The 16,778-nt window shown below is 42.8% G+C and overlaps 1 protein-coding gene across 2 annotated transcripts in view; it reads right to left on the reverse strand.

Annotated features, from left to right (window-relative positions):
* Positions 1-737: 737 nt before the first annotated feature.
* LOC111269987 (neuroligin-4, Y-linked) overlaps positions 738-16,778 on the reverse strand; it is a 33,667-nt gene continuing 17,626 nt past the window's right edge. Inside the window, exons 6-13 of one of the 2 annotated variants that reach the window (XM_022849955.2) lie at positions 16,366-16,549; positions 14,273-14,558; positions 11,309-11,518; positions 10,531-10,714; positions 9,363-9,626; positions 8,369-8,692; positions 6,542-6,687; positions 738-1,724 (exon numbers count right to left, since the gene is read on the reverse strand). In XM_022849955.2, the coding sequence (XP_022705690.1) occupies positions 1,559-1,724; positions 6,542-6,687; positions 8,369-8,692; positions 9,363-9,626; positions 10,531-10,714; positions 11,309-11,518; positions 14,273-14,558; positions 16,366-16,549 (1,764 nt within the window). In that variant the 3' untranslated portion in view covers positions 738-1,558. Of the gene's footprint in view, positions 1,725-6,541; positions 6,688-7,930; positions 8,049-8,368; positions 8,693-9,362; positions 9,627-10,530; positions 10,715-11,308; positions 11,519-14,272; positions 14,559-16,365; positions 16,550-16,778 lie in introns of those variants that run through there. The other variant, XR_002686047.2, reaches the window with a different exon arrangement.

The raw sequence follows: 16,778 nt of genomic DNA on the forward strand, positions 1-16,778 counted from the left end.
TTTTCATGCATTTTTACTCGGCAAACGGTTAGGAATCGCTAGAAAAAGACGTCAGCATCCTTTGAACGTTTTAATATTTACATCAAATATTAAGGTCAATTTCACTTTGACCTAGCTGGGTAACCTTATGATAACCTGAAATTAGCCGTAACGAAGTGAGAACCTTAATCCAACGGGACCACGCCACCAATAGAACTGGCTTACAAAATGACTAGAATACAATACCAAATATTCTTGTCAGAACGTGCTGGGTCGCAAAAAAGACGATGAAATGCTTGAACAACGTATGCAAAATTGAAATCTCCAACACAATACGACTGAATTGCTAGTGTAGGATAATATAAGGACAATGAACGCTCGATCCAATAAATTGGCTGGAGTAAAGCTGCGCAATAGTTACAACATGAAGATCGTAGTGCAATAAAAGGAATAACTTGAGTAAAAACGTAACAAGATAATGCAATAATCTCATGTACACTTGCAACGGAATTGGATTTCGAACTTCGGTTTAGGTTTAGACTAGGTGAACCTGATTTCGGGTTACATCTGGAAGAGGAATTGTTACCGCTCGGTATCACATGGGAGGCATTGTTATAGTACTAATAAGCCAAACCGACTCAAAACATATACGTATAATAATAGTAATAATTCGGTGCATTATCGTACATTATAACAAGGATATTCAATCTGTATTCTATGTAGACTTGCCGTAGACACTTATTAAGAATACAAGTAAGTTCTTACGATAAACGTCCGTTTATTACTATTTACATCATTTACACTAGAATACGTGATTGTGTTTCAAACGATCACGCATTCCCTCTTAGGGAAACCTAACATTCTCTTTGTTACGGTCCTGTCTTCGGCACTTCCAGGACGGGCCAGCGTGATGCAGCATAGCAAGATGAGCGGTTGGACAGACGCGTCCAGGAGGTTATCTACTCTGAAATTTTTAGTGGAAAATCGCGCGGGGTCCTTTTCTCCAAACGTATGGTTTATGTCATTCACGCCCACTATCCTACCCGGCCCTCAATACAGATATACAGGTGTATATATATCACTTCCTTAATAGCTGTACAGAATCTTCCTTACTGTACCCAATTCCTCTCGCCACAGCGCTTATCATTCTGCCCTAAGTCTAACCCCCTTTGCCAATCACAGCTTCATTCAATTAAACCTAATCAAGTTTTCCATCTGCAATCTCAATACAAACGGCCTGTTGCGGACGGTCATTCTTCGCATCGAACGGCAAAGAGACAAAAAAATCTAGCCGCGGGCCAATCTAAGGATCACGTCTTACACTGAAGTATATCAAGATACCAATATACACAGAGCCACCCAAACCATTACTCTGATATCGCCTAGCAAACCGCTGATCTTCTACAGTATCGCCAGTCTGCGAGCAGGCAGACCGCGCGTGGGCCACAGTGTCGTCGTAAACCAGCTTTTCTTCATTTTGCCTTGTTTTCTATACTTCTTTTCCTTGATTTTCATTTTTCGCTACCCTTCCATGCCTTTGAGGGCTGCCTTTCTCAGAGGATCGGCCTCAGGATCCGCTTCAGAGCTGTTGGTTGAGCATCACGTCGACGCTTCCTTGTGGTCCGCGCAGGTCACTCGAGCCGTCCATCGGTGTCTCATTGGCCTGGCTTTGTACTGTAAAGATCACCGAGGATGGAAGTACACTCATCGCAGCTGGCTGAGCTCGGTTTCGCGGAAGAGTTCCCCTGTACAGAGGGTCAATGTTAGAGCGTGTGGTAGTTTTCGTCGATAAGACATGACGCGACGCGGTCAATAGCACGATGAAGCCAGATAGACATTGAAGCCAAGAACAATATGTCAACATGAAACGACATAGAAACAGATACGAGCAAGAACAAAGAGTTATTTGATGCTTGAAAATATCGCATATATAATATTAATGTACGCGCCTGTACCTTTAAGCTACGTGTGTGCCGCCCTTCCGTGTTCCGATGAAAAACCTCGTATTTTCTGCTGGTGGTGCTTGTGAGAGAAAAAAAAAAGCTCAACAATCCAAAAGCGTAGAAGCAGTATAACAAGGTCCTCTTTTCTTTACTGTGCGGTGTGACATTTTGCTGTTGTACAACTATAACTACAATAGCACCTACAGTAGTATTACGCACAGCCTGCTGACATTCCTACGATTGCACAGAGTTTGTTCATACTGTTATTCCGTACGTAATGCTTCATAGCTATGTCATTCGTCAGTGGAAAGTGCGAGTACCGGTAACTCCGTAAAGCTGTGCTGGTCCGAAAGCTATACACAGAAATGCGTGCCCAAGTGCAACGTTATTTGTCTCTTATTATATATACAGATGTACAGATATGTTGTGAGCGTAAATGTAGCATACTATCAGGGTCCTGATTTTTCTGTCATCGTTCGGTAGAGAAAGCAGTGGTGAATTGGCACTGTTGAATCGATAGAAGTAGTATGAGCACGAGACGTTAGTTCAAGAAAAAAACGAGTAGGAGACGAGTCCTGGGTGTATTTTGATAAAGATACGGGTAGAGGCGAAGAGCTCGCGGGATAGGTGACGATACGGGAATAGAGAACGCTAGCTATACAACAACTCAGCTAATCCTCCGGCTCCGCTGGCGTAAACAGCAGCGCCAAAAGTAACCGAACTGTTAGTATCGGAGAAGGTCTCTCGTACGAATAGAGCGAAGATCCCTCTAGTGTTCTAGATCTTGGGGTAGATCGTAAAGTTTAAGGAGGAAAAAGGCTCTCGAGCTTACTTGTACGATCGAAGGCGTAACCATACGTCCAGTCATTGTGAGCTGAAACACCAGAAGGTTGGCGTAAGGTTTGACGCAAGGCAGACTCTTCTGGTCGTACGAATGAGTAGTATTATAGTAGCAGTCAGATTGTGCCAATGCGTATCTCGGCAATGGGCCTTCCGCCGCCTGACACACGTTTCATGTTGAAACGTAGAGCCTTGTCTCAAGCGAGTTGCACCGCCTGCTAAGAAGCTTATGGAACTCAAACATATGGAAAGATGCAGACCTTCGAGGGCATTGGCGGTCCCCTATTCAGTCATCTAGTGGAGGGGTCTCCTTAAATATATTTCGGTTAATTCGACATTTTACGTCATATGCACATGTGCCTGGGCTACAATGCATATTACATTATTTGTTTCTAGCTATTCGTTTTTATTTCTTTACAAGAGAATATACAGTATCGCTACTAATAACAAAGCGGTGATAACAGTAAATCGCATAATTTTTTTAATGTGTATAGCTAAGCAACTATCGTATTCAAAGCTGTGTCGTCTGACGCCTAAGCAAATGTGATCGTAGCGACACCCAAAGAGCTCAGTTGTTTTTACAGGTGCGTTGTTGTGTCGTGATCTTGTAATCCTATTGAGTCCTCGCCGATTGGGAAGGACCCTATGCGCAGCCAACCTTTTGTACTTTTGTACTGTTTTGGTAATGATGCACCGTAAGGTGCAATATGCATAATCGACTCAACTCATATGGACGCATGCTTTACCATACCGTCCACCCATAGCATACGTATAAGGGTAAACCGTACTTTGATTCGCCTTTTGCTAGTGTCTTTCGCCATGCTAACAATCCTCAGCATGGTATTGGTTACATAGCGTTGACATCCACCCACTTTACAGAAATTATGGCCGGAAGTCAGTCAGCAGTTGTAGTCGTTGGACGGTTCGAAGATTTCATCATCTTCGAGTTGGAATGTACCACTTTATCGAGACTCCAAGCCAGCAAAAGTGCCACTATACATGCACCGTTACCGCTTGTACTTACCACACTTTCGGGGAGCAAAATGAGAAAGGTAAAACGTTAATTTTTGCCGGAAAGTTCTGCGTGCTATCGCCTTGAGAGCAGACGATCTTAGCTTTCTGGTCCTTTCGAAAGCGGTCTAGCTGCGTAAGACATGTCGTTCTGCGAGTGAAACACTTGTCGCATTCTACAAGTTCGATGTTGCCTTTTCTTAACAGGACGGACGCGCGCCTTGCAAAACAATAGGCATTGGATGAGTATACGAATTCGCCTTCTCTACGAGATGAGTAAATCCTGTTGCGTGTAGCCATAACGGCTAGTTTAAATGGGCAAAGTCTTGTAGATGGCAAATATCGGTTAGTGTGTACGTGTTACGGTATGGTACAAATTATCGTAGTATGGCGTGAGCATATTTCTTTCGCGAAAAACCGACGAGAGCAAAGCTAGCTAATTGGATGGTGCACACGGAGATTTTTAGGGTTTAAATTAGTCGTTATAGTTATCTTATTTCACGTCGATACCAACCATTATTTAATGTGATGAAATTGATTGTACGGATACGGCTAATTTCGTGTTTTTTTTTAAAGAAAATTGTGTATTTTTTTTTTTACAAGTTGTAGTTTTTGCCGAAGATCAAAGGCCTAAGTGTCTGCTCCAAGGTTCAAGCAGTTTCTTCCTTGACATCCATATTTCGATATCATTATGTGTTATAGCAAATAAGACACGTATCATTAAGGTACATAATTATGGATTCTAAGAACCTATACTCTAGGTTGTCATTGAGTGGCAGTAATGCATAGGTATATCAATGCATAAACGTATTTTGCAATTAAAGAAACTCGTCGGCTCGCAGGCCTTAGGAGATGAAGCTGGATTTAAGCAGTCGAAACGCCAACTGGACACGATTAAAAGAATTGCACCCGCGTCGCTCTTCATTTTTTCAGTCCACAGTGACGGATTCACAATAGGTACTGTGTGTGAATTTTGAAGCCTCGCACGACCCGTAATTAGCATGTCCGTTTGGTGTCCTGCTTATGTATATGATTAAAAGGTGAGCGTCAAGCGTCGAGAACGATAATGTCTAGCGGCACACCAAAAGTATTCTGCTTCGCCGTCAGAGCACCGAAAGTCGTTCCGAGAGCGATGGGAACCTCTTGCGCAGCTCTCAGTAAAACTCGTAATACAAATTTCTATTGTTGTCGGAAGCCATGGACCACAGTAGCAGCGATCTTCGATGACAATGGGATCTGCACAGGGAAGGCAACGACCAGAGATCGGACGTAGCCATAGCGGGCCGAAGATGTATGCTAAATTAATGGGTCGACAGAATAAAAACTAACTTTTAATACTCACTACACAAAAGCGGACGCCGCCGCTGACAATAAAAGCCATCGCACTACAGAATCAAGCAAAACCATATTGTCGTCATTATCGGCATTTTCGTGAAATTAAATGCGCATACCCAAAAGCACCGCCTTTCACATAGTAAAAGACACGCATAGCTACATGAAGTATGAGCCTATGTAGCAGCGGCTGCAGCAGACTTCTGATGACTTCAACTGGCGGTCCTCCGCCAGCAGCAATAGCAAAGGCTACATCAACATCGCCAGAAAATCAGAGGAAGAGCATCAATAGAAGGAAAAATATCGTATCTTGTATGGAAAACAACATACGGTAGGCCGCGGAGGAACCTTTGTAGTATTTATCTGTAGTTGTTGCAAGTTGCTGGTTTACACAGCAAGCTGATGTGGAACGAAGTACACCACAGAAATTCGCAGAGCAAACATGTGTTTAAGGAAAACCATTTGGCAAATTATAGAAGTCACGTGCCGGTTCAGTGTTGCAACCGCCAAATAGGGAAGGAAGATGTTACCTATAGGGAAAAAGGACAAAAGCAGGCTCTGCTACATGCTGGTAATAACGGTAGCTTTGTGACATTGACGAAAATCTCTCTACCCTGTGGCGCGAACACGATTTGCTGAACACTCCATCGTGTTGTCAATCTAAGTGCTTTGCTGCCAGTGAATAGGTTTGCAACCCACTACTCGACTTGGCTATTGATTCAATAGAGCAATCAAGACCTATGACGTAGTTTACTGATTGTGTGTTTGCCTTCTAGGTTCTCAGCAGCGGTACTATGATACTGATAGCTAATTCATTACTGCAATTATATCGACGGGTTTTTCGTCCACGTCGACAATTGCATATAATGCAATCAGCGCATGACGGAGAGACGGCTCCTCTAAAGGAGTCGTACATTTTTTAGACTCTGTGTCTATCAGGCATTAAAATTTTGAACTCAATGGCGTTCCACCAGGCTCCGTTGTTCCATCTTAAACTCACCGGCTATCGAGTATAAACCAAGCTTAAAATAAGCCAGCCAGAGATAACCGTAAAGCTGCGTTTTCTCCTTGTGATTTTCCGTATAAGCAATCTATTATTTACAGGTTATTATACGTCTAGTCAGTACTTCGTGGCTTACATATATCTACATAATTTACTTATAAGCCGACCTATTTATGCTGTCGTTTAGTAAATAATTAGGATAACACAAAGGTCATATACAAATTGGTATACTGTAAGGCCTAAAAAAATAGTCAGCTACTACTAAGCTATTACTGTCCCACCTCCAGCGGCTTGTTTCATATTAAAAACTAAATATAATTTAAACAAAAATGTAGCTTATGAACCAAATAGATCTAAGGTATTATAGCCAGTGAACGTCAGTAATAATGATGCCATTGCTTCGTCTGACGGCCTAATGAGTTTTTCTACTTACGGTATACTATCGAAGGGGCCTTTAGGCTGGCGAGGAAGGCTTAATCTTCCGCCCCCATTGAGCTCAAGGTTGAGCGCCTCGTTCTCGATCAGGCCGCGATAGTCGACGTCTGCGACAGACGACGGTGGCCCCATCTGAAAATGCACCTACAGGTGTAGAAGGAGCAAAAACGCAGCTTCTTTTTTTACTTATATTATCGTTTAGCGCTACTGAAAAATCATATTTTTTAAATCATGCCTTTTAAATACAATACGAATGATATATCTAGGTACATGTATAAGCAAAAGAACCATGCATCGACATGGTGCTTACGGAGTGTTACGTTTTAAGTTTTATGGCCCATACTGCCGTCAAATATTGCTTTCGAGGGGTGGCTTCCAGCATCAAACAAGGTGTACATGTCTGTGCCCGAATTCGAAGCTAGACCATCTCACTAATTGTCCCTGAGTTTAGCAGGCAAACGTATTACTGCTGCACCATCACGCAAGCGCCTGAAGAGTTTGTTGAAACATGTCATTGAACACATTATGGAAGCCATGAGTCATACTGGGGGCAATGTTCAGTGCAAACCCATATCATCTCTACCTTTTTATACTTATTAAGCTGATCAACATCACGAAAAACCCTTGCAACTAGCTAAAATAACTTTATAAGACACGTGCACGCATCGGGAGCTCAAAGACATGAATAAACGAAACCTTTACTCGCACACTATTGAAAGCCTTTCCGAAAACAGTACGTCGACAAATCAGCAGCCACGCGTACAGTGAGGCGTAGCGGCCAGTTCCGCTAAAACTTAGTCCGCAGCCATTTATCACAGCTCCAGGTGCGGCTTCAACAAGTCTGGCTTATGATATCCCGGGGGTCAGCAACAACACGTAATATACCCCCAACAATCGGACGGACTATACGGCTAATACTCCCCAGCTCTAGCGAGATCCATTTCGCCTATTCGTTCGCTAGCATCTCGAATAAATTTCAATCACCTTGCCCACCGCTCCCGTATTGGATTGACGGGGACGATACCATCACAGAAGGATCGACCACAGCTCAAGTGGATCCAATGGGTTTGGCTAAAGCTGACGGAAAAAAGTATTGTATATGCACTCTGGCGTATACAATATAAACCTGGTACGGCCGCTCTCTACGGCCAATTCGATCTCGAATTATCGTTTATCTTGAAATGTAGTCGCCAGTAAGATAATATACCGTGCCTATGCTACTAAGCGGGATGTACTGATAGGAAACATACAGAGGATTCTTCTTGGTACTATATGAAAGTTCTAAGAGGGTCAGATCTTTCATAAAGCTAGCTCAATCCGTCTATTAAAAAAAAATCGGTTTAGTAAACGTGAGCCTCGTACTGATGCTTCTCTTCATAGTACTTACTAAAGTGGTCACCTGCTCAGAGACTGACATTCGTTTAAATATACACACGGTCGTTCTGTTACGTTCTTGTCACGTTATTACACGAGACGTAGCAATATTAACAGAAGCATTATTCGGCCTGCAATTACCAACATATCGACGTAAATTAATGGCTAACGCTGCTATTGCCAACGCGATAACAATAATCGAATGCTGCACAAAGGTAATTGGACATTGTAGGATCCCTTGTCGATGACTACGGTTCTCCCTGCACAACCTGCACGAGGCCACTATATTGTAAAGCGTGCTATCGTCATAAGTAGATCAATATGATCGTGCTCTAACTGAAATGAAAGGCAGTGAACGGGAAGAGTTCCAGCTACACTCTACCTGTCTCTATATAACATGTATATTCAGTGTCGATATATGTATTTATGTACTATGTACTCATATATATACCTGTGGAGGCTGGCCAGTGTTCTTCATCATGTGCCCGCTTTGATGATGCGGTGGGCCCATATGATGGTTGATGGAGACCTGGTGCCGTTGAACGGTCGACCCGCGATCGGGTCCGCCGGGCTGGTGTCCCTTTGGTGGACTTAGCGCTGAAGGCAGCGTCGCCTGTCTGGGCGGTGATGGTGGTGGATTGCGCAGAATACTTGCCGTCACCATCATTTCCTGCTGCTCTTTGCTTAGGCTGTAGTTACTCTGCGAGTTAAGGCTGCACCTACTTGAAGCGGACTGCACTACGCCTTCTTTACTACGTCTCCGCTGTTTTTTTGGCTGTTGGTATGAGGTGGCGACACACAAACAAGTGGACGATATGTCAACCCGATCAAGAGATTAGCCTGATCAGACACGGATCCACAAAGTACTGCGTAGTCCAACGCGGAATTAATACCATCCGTCATATTTTCTCAACGAAACTAAGCAAAAAGCTAGCAAAAGTGTTTGAAAAACTTGACCCAAACTAGCTAAAACAATGAGTCTCCGCGATGTAAAGATACAATGAAAGTTGGCATTGTTCCATGCATACTGTATAAAGAGTAAACGAACAAATTACCAAATTCTATACGGTCATTTCGTATTCTAGAACTGTGTCAGTACATTTACGTTGATCGATATAATTTTCATCCCAATATTGGGTTTTCAGGTGATGCCTGTACCCTAGTACATTTAAGACTTCTCGTTAATTACATACGCCAGCAAAACTATTGACGGGTGCGGTACTTCAAGCTGTCGAAGTTGTGACAATTAGCATCACGTATAACGCGCAAAAAATCAACTCATCATAGCTTTCATTCTTTGTTGACCATCCCGCTGTTGGTAATCACGAACGTAACTTGGTCGCTAGGTCGTTCGTTCTGCACAAACCCTCACATAGATAAAATCTTCGACGTTCACAGACACGTACACTCACCCACGTACTTCCCCGACGTGCGAGTTCACATACCTTTTCTTTCTTCTCTTCTTTGACTCGGTCACGCTGATAGTAAACTCCGCAAAAGATGAGCAGATTTAGCACGAGCAGGGAGCTGCCTACAGCGACGGTGATCGAAAGCGCTGTCGAGTAGCTACCGTACTGGAGGAACAGCGTGTCTAAAGAAATGGGAGGAGACAGACCCGTTTCACCGGTCCCCGACGCGCTTCCGTTCGACACGACCGAAGCGGCTGCGTTTTCTGGTACTGAAGCCGCCACCGAACCTTCCACTGGCAGCTACATGTTTGCCAAGAAGAAACCGGACAAGCGATGAAGAGCACAGAAAACGAACAAAATCCAAGGTCATCAAACATAATCAAGAGGTCGTTGCATAGTGATAAGGGCAGACGTTGGGGTTTCTGCCGAACTCCGGATTGCGTGAGATGCACTGGATTTCGTTTTTCTTTTGTTTGCTAGGAAACTACTGATGACAGCCGAACAAAGGCAACGATGAAGACAATTGCGCGATGCCAAAAGACAACGATTTCAGGCAGGGGTTGGAGTGGGGCGAAGGCAACATTGTCTACAATAGGACGGATTGGGCATGGAATAGTGAATAACACAAGGCGCTTGCATATCCCTGCAATGTAGTATAATGGTATATACATATATATACCGTTATACTGCATTAATAATCGTATATATATATATATCTTACAATCTCACGGCGTAAAAGACACAATGATATGTGATACTGCGAATACATTGGATATCAGCGGTCTTTTTTTCATAGTATTCGAACATATAATCTTTGCATATGGAACGGTATTTAGTAAAACCTGTGTATAGCAAACGGCACTAGCAGAAATCGTAAGCCCCTTCAGAGCTCCTCACGTCAGGGTCCTGTCATCTAATAGAGTAGTCCATATATCAGTTAACTTTTTATCGCTGACTTCGTTTAGGTCAAGCGTCACAATAATGAGGTATCGATCGTGCAAGAGCGACAAAAACATTCTTTTCAAGAAATAACAAAACAGAATATATTTCTATTGTAACAAAGGAACCAATAGATCATCGAAACCCGACTAGGAACGACTGGGGTATCTAAAAACGATTCACTAGAGGAGAATATAAGCAAAATGAGTGATTTGAGTGAATACTTCTATATCTTCTATCGCTTTTGTGTATAGGTGTTACTTGCCCTGCTGTTGTCTTCTGTTAGACCATCGCCGGAATCTGCTTGACCATTATGTGAAGGATTTGTAGGTCGCGGCGGCAAATCGAGAGTTCCTCTCGAATCCTTAAGAATCTCTCCATCAAACGAGTTCGGGTTGTCGTGTCCCTCGAGCAGGTGGTGCCTTGAGCTCACGTCCGACCCACCCGGTCTTCGTTGGTCATACGGCGAACGAACAGAACACAATGGAACAAGAGAATAAAAAATGGTAGAAGCCAGGCGCAGCATAAGGTCGACGTCGATGGGAGGGTGAATGAAGATATAGAAAGAGAAATAAACGGTGAAAATATTATGGAGCTATGGAGGTATCTAAGTATGTATACACGGAACGTAATTTTTTTAGAGCGCTCTAACCAGAACCTGGGCCCATTTATCCATCGCATACGTCCTAAAGCATATCATTGTTGCCATAATTTATGTGTGGTTGACAGGTAGACTGGGCGGGCACTGAAGACGCAGACGAATCACGCGATCAGTGGCGCAAACGGTGGCAAGGCCACGCCAGTACGAAAGCACGCATTCAACCCGTCTATGATGTTGTGTTTTCGATACTAGCGCTGCCTTTGAGTGGCCCTTTTTATGCCGCTGGGCTGGCACAGTCACCGTGCCTCACCGCCTATCTGCGTGTATATGTATCTAGTAATGAATCTACGGGGTGACGAGACAAAAGCAAATTGACCAAGGATAGAAAAAGTTAACTCAGAACGATCGGGGAAGTCAACACCAGAAGAAGAGCATAACCCACCTGTGGAGTAGCGGAATCAAGTGGTTCCATAATGAGAGCCGGTGTGCATGATAGTGATCTTTAATTTTTGGCTTCACGCCAAGGTACATGTACTTCTGATGAGTGAGGTCATACGCGGGCCAGGAAATCTTATCGAACCGGCCTTTTTGACGCTCAGCGACGGCGTCACTGCCGGAGCTCTCCTGCGCAGCGGGCGCGATGCTCGGATCCCTTTCGGAAAAGCAGCCGTAGCAGCAGAGTAACGAAAGAAATGAACGAACCCAGAAAAGAAAGAATGGTAAGCAAGAATGGTGGAAATAGATAAAGAGGATTATACAAAGAAAATCGACATATAGATGTCGCGATGTTCAGTTTTAATGTTAACGTAATGTCATTTTCTCTAGGTCGTGGAAACCTGCGGAATATATTGTCCTTCTAACGAGTTTTAGCTGTATACACATATATGAATGTTCTTTTTCTCTCAACATTGCCCACTTCGTGCGTTAGCTGGCACGTCTATTATATTAAACGTATTTTAACTAAATTGCTTATTCGTGCATATGCTACTGATCGTCAGACTGATTGAGGTCAATGGTATCTCGACAATGGTGGGAACCGAATGGGGAAACCGAGAAAGTAACGAGCTCCATACCACATCTGGGGCTCTGCGGTCCTTTCGTTGACTTCCTGTTCATTGTTAAAGCTCCTACGGACGGACTTATATAGGACGGTTTCGACATGTGGAGGCATATGGGCGCCATTCTTGATCTCTCGCTGTAAAGTTGTGGAGAGATGCCCAAGTGATCTAATCCACGTTACAAGTCTGCAACTGTAGCCTCTCTCTTATGTTTTCTTTCTTGCTCAGTTTGTTAGAATTGGTTAAGAGCTGGGAATCGACAGGAAGCAGCTAAAGTCAACATCCATCGTTCGTCTAGTGTCGGACCGAGAAAAAAGCAACATACTGTTTAAGCTAGAAAGCGCCTCGTAGACTAGCTACTAGTTTGATGTCGTGTGAAAGGCCCCATGTCCGGCGAGTTCATGGTTCTTAGTGTTTTTTTGAGCTGGTGTAGACAGTACCGTTGCCCAATATAGCGTACGATGGTCTATCGATGTGTGTGAAGAGCATGAAAATAGGCTAGGGAAAAGGTGTAGCAAGTAGATACATGCTCGGCTGAGTGCTGGCTGGTTAAGCTGAGGAGCGCGTTTCTTGGAGTTAGCTGAGTCTCTTTCCATTCTCGTTCTCTTCTTGTTCGCCGATTACATAGACACGCTTGCTTAGAGTGACATACGCCCCTGACTTCTTCTGGACTGAGAAAGTTCTGACTGGCAGTCACCCTTTGATGATACCGGTAGCTTAGGCTCTCCTGAAGCTGTGCCCTTGCCATAGCTTCAAACCTATGTTTTTTCCTCACCACCATTGTGAACCTAAGGATGGTAGGCGTATTCTAGCCAAGAATCACTTGCTTGCACAGCCAGTCGTATGTGTAGCAGTTGCCGGCCGGACAGACCGAATAACAGTAATAATGCTAATATTGTTCTATGTTAAGGACAACAAAGAGAGCGAGGTGGCTGATACTACTCGAAACTGCTGCTATTGGAATAAGGTGTAGGGAAAAGTGTGTGGGCCGTAAGTGCGTGTTATATATAGCTGCTTCATAGCAGCAAGCTTATTCCGTACAATCTATTGACGTTAGTCTGACAGCGTAACATTACGAGGGGTGTCGCGTAACTTGGCCCTCCTTGCCGTTCGATGCTGAAATTCACTCCCTAAGAACTTGCAAGTAGTGTTTTATACTTGGTTCAGATGGCATAGCTGTCGTCTACTACAGTGACTAGTGTTGGTAGGTCGCTCGCTTGACGGCATCGTGATCAGCTAAACTGGTGCTTTCTATCGTTGCACGACAATTCCACGCGGTTTGGGACATTTCCAATGATAGCTGTTCATGACGTCCACATGCATAAATTTGACGCAATGTGCACGTTATAAAACAGAGCGGTTCTCTACAGAATCTACCCTTAGAGGCATTTGTAGAACGTTTTGGAGCGTTCTATATCATGGTCTGTACAAATGAAGGTGTAGAGAAGTTTTCAATCGACGCATCTATAGAAGTTGTAATGTTATGCGTAACTTGAATCTTCTATGAGTATGGGAAGGCCTCAAAAAGTGAACAAAAGTTTTGGTGTAGTCGATGCTGAAACTTGTATGGAAATTTTAGGCATATAACATAGTCTGAAGTTTATACCTAGTCAATAATAACAACAGCATTTGAGAAATTTTATAATCCAGTTCGGGCTTGATTCGGGACACAACTATAAATGTTGGTCCCGCTTGTCGCGATATAATAGAACCATGAAAATGTTATAGTGAATGACCAGGGATAGGACCAAAAAAATAGCCAATGAGTGTCTATAGTTTTTGGCAACGACGTCCTCTAATTCCAAAATAGCTCTATAGACCAGTTAGATTTGTCAAAGACAAAAATGTTCTTATACTACATTTACGTATCTTTGAAACTGTCCGTTTTGCGAGTCCAGCTACTTTTTTTGCGACTCGGTACCTTTTGTAGGGGACAAAAATGCTAGTCTATAAAACTTGAGCAAAAATATAGCTCGAAATGTCGTAGTTGGGATTTATTAGTCGGGATTGATAGGATTAATAAAAAATTGGCTAGTTATTGTTTATTTCTTATAAAGCTCTTGAATTTAAGAATCAAGGATTACCAAGCTGTGGCAATTTCTGATAAAAAAAAGTACGATTTCGATCTCAGGGTCGATTTCCTCGAGATATCCAGACACTGCTGTTGTTCTACGAACTTCTAGAAGCAGGGCGGGTAAAAAATCTTAAGTAAAAACGGCATGCAAATGTTGCGCTAGGTCCGTGAAATCTGAGCTGTGAAGTACTATACTTTGTTGAGTTTAATTTCACGAGAAAAAGACATCGACTACTATAATAATTACAACGAAATTGCAATACGCTCAACTTACCCAACTCGCGCAAAGTTACTCCAGTAGCTGATAAACGCCTCGGAGAGGGCCTGTTCGTTTTTACTAAAGTTACTCTTAAAGTGGCTGACTAGTGGCATAAGTGGGGCTCCAAATAGATACGCCAGATCTTCGCCATGCACAGCACCGACCCGATTCGGATAATCACCCTGCTCGGTCATGTACCCAAAAAGATAGACAAATGAGTTTTTTGCTACCTTTGCGTGAAGTTTTGCCGCTCGTATTAGTGGAGCAACCACCAATGCATCGCCAAGAATCTCCGCCGTACCTGAAATCAACACGAAGCATTGGGTAAAAGTCGGATTGCGACGCCACTGTTATATCCGTTGGGATTTATCGATATGAACCGAAAAGTAGTGAGTACTTTCCACTCTGGCTATGTCGCCTCCATAGTTAACCGTAATCCACCGATGTAAATTGTGTGTGTATTGTAAATATCGTCCCTAGATGAAACAGAACCGTACGTAAATGGGTCGATATCAACTGGGGCGAGCTAAATTCGATTCATGTTAAAAAAGGGTCGCTTCAGCTAAAATAGTTACTGTGCAAATTTAAATAAAAAAATATCCTTTGTGGGTTTAGATTTACCCCTTATTTCTTATAATGTCCCCTATTCGTGTTCCAACACAAGGCGTGTGACATCCCTATGCATACAAGTAATTTTTTTTATTGCTAATTATTATTAGCAAGGAATAAGGCGACATAAACCTGTTGCGACTTCAATAGCGAGGAGTAAGTGTAGGACAGTAACTAGCTAAGGGCTATTAAGGCAACAAAATCACGTTTAATATTTTCGTCTTCGAGATGGTATGTCGGCCTTCTAGCGAATACCAATGAAACTTATATAATCGGGCAGATCTATGTAGAGTTCTATAACGATTCTCAAGAAGTAAAAATTACTCACAAAATAATTCTACATTTGGAGTACTTCGAAACCAAGTTTAGCTCGATATACTTTCGCCCATTGTGGAAAATGTGCTACGCTATGCACCTGGTATATATGTATAGCTATATAATTGTCGATGTTGCCAAAAAATAGCTAAAGTGAGTTAAATTAAGCAACAATGGGTCTATGCGACAGGATTGGTTTTGTTTTGAACGGCTAAGATATCCTTTTAGTAGTATATTGAAGTTAAATAGGTAGTGGCCGTTCTGGTTTCAGCTTCAGGCTAGATGCGGTTTACCATTGAACGGTCGTCCTTTTGGGCGACAAGGTTGTTACCGTTGCGTTTCATGTGGATAAAAAAATTTTACTCTGAGCGTCGATTTGGTATGCAGACAGATTTTCGGGCAGAGTGAGAGAGGGGCTTGGAAATTAAGCTTCTGCTAGAGTTGGAACACAATCGAAGCAAAGATAAACTTATTAGTAATGATTCTCGTCCAAAGGGATCCAAAAAAGGTCCAAACAGAACAAGCACGATATACCTGCGCGGCAAAGAAGAAGCTTTTCAACACCAAGTACCACTCGACCATCAGTTAACGAAAAAATTGGAAAAAGAAGGAGTAGCACATGAGAACGATTACTATTTACATGACAACTTCAAATACGTAGTGTCATATACGGGCATAAAGTATAGACTACGCCCTTTACCGCTTACTCATTAACGACGCCTAAAATAGTATACTTCAAAAATTGTTCAAAGCATAGAAATTGTTTACTCAAAGCAGAGGTCATCAATTTATAGTTTGCCTGCGTTTGCCATGAGTTACCATGTCAATACTGTGAACAGGCCGACACAGGTCGATAGGCCACTTGTTCTCTGCATTGATTACTGGTCATCGTCAGTGATAATAGGTCCATTATGTACGAGAAGACATATTTGCGCAGTTAAGGAGTTATTTAATGGGTATTCTGGGTTATAGCATTAAACTGAATAGATAGATAAAAAGCAGAGTAATTTGGGATCAGGCTCTACGAATAATTACAACTACTAGAGAATTATGAAGCCATATTTAGGTCAATGTTGAAACTATTCTATACTGTACATATGGGTTTGCGTAAGTATCCAAAAGAAGTGGGACATTGTTCTTCTTCTAAGAGGCAGCCTGTCATCAAGGTGCACTCATCGTCCTACCGTCGAGTATGCTGAGTGGATGTTGGAATGGTCTCGTCCAGTCAGTATATTCATTGACAACCGTCAGAAGAATTTCCTGCTGATGAAAGCTAAAAAGGTTCCGTATAAGAGTTCGCAATATTCGGTCCCGACGGTCGATTTCGATACCGTACTTTTCTTCCGAAGCAGCGATGAAGAAGTACGCCTGTTATAATACAAATTTCGCTATGGTTAGCTTGAGTCTCTGACTAACGAACAGCTGTTACTGTCTTAGTTTTGGTAATCTATATTGGTATTATTAGGTTAAGGGTTGTGCTGTTTGCAATACGTATGGCTGTGCACGTCCATGCAAAATTTAGCTCGACCCTTCGAAGACAGGCTAAATGCGAGAGAATCAAAGTAGTCAGGTGATGTAGCTTCGACTTCACTTAACT

Source organism: Varroa jacobsoni, unplaced genomic scaffold, assembly GCF_002532875.2.
Source record: "Varroa jacobsoni isolate VJ856 unplaced genomic scaffold, vjacob_1.0 scaffold_1428, whole genome shotgun sequence".
Lineage (NCBI taxonomy): Eukaryota > Metazoa > Arthropoda > Arachnida > Mesostigmata > Varroidae > Varroa > Varroa jacobsoni.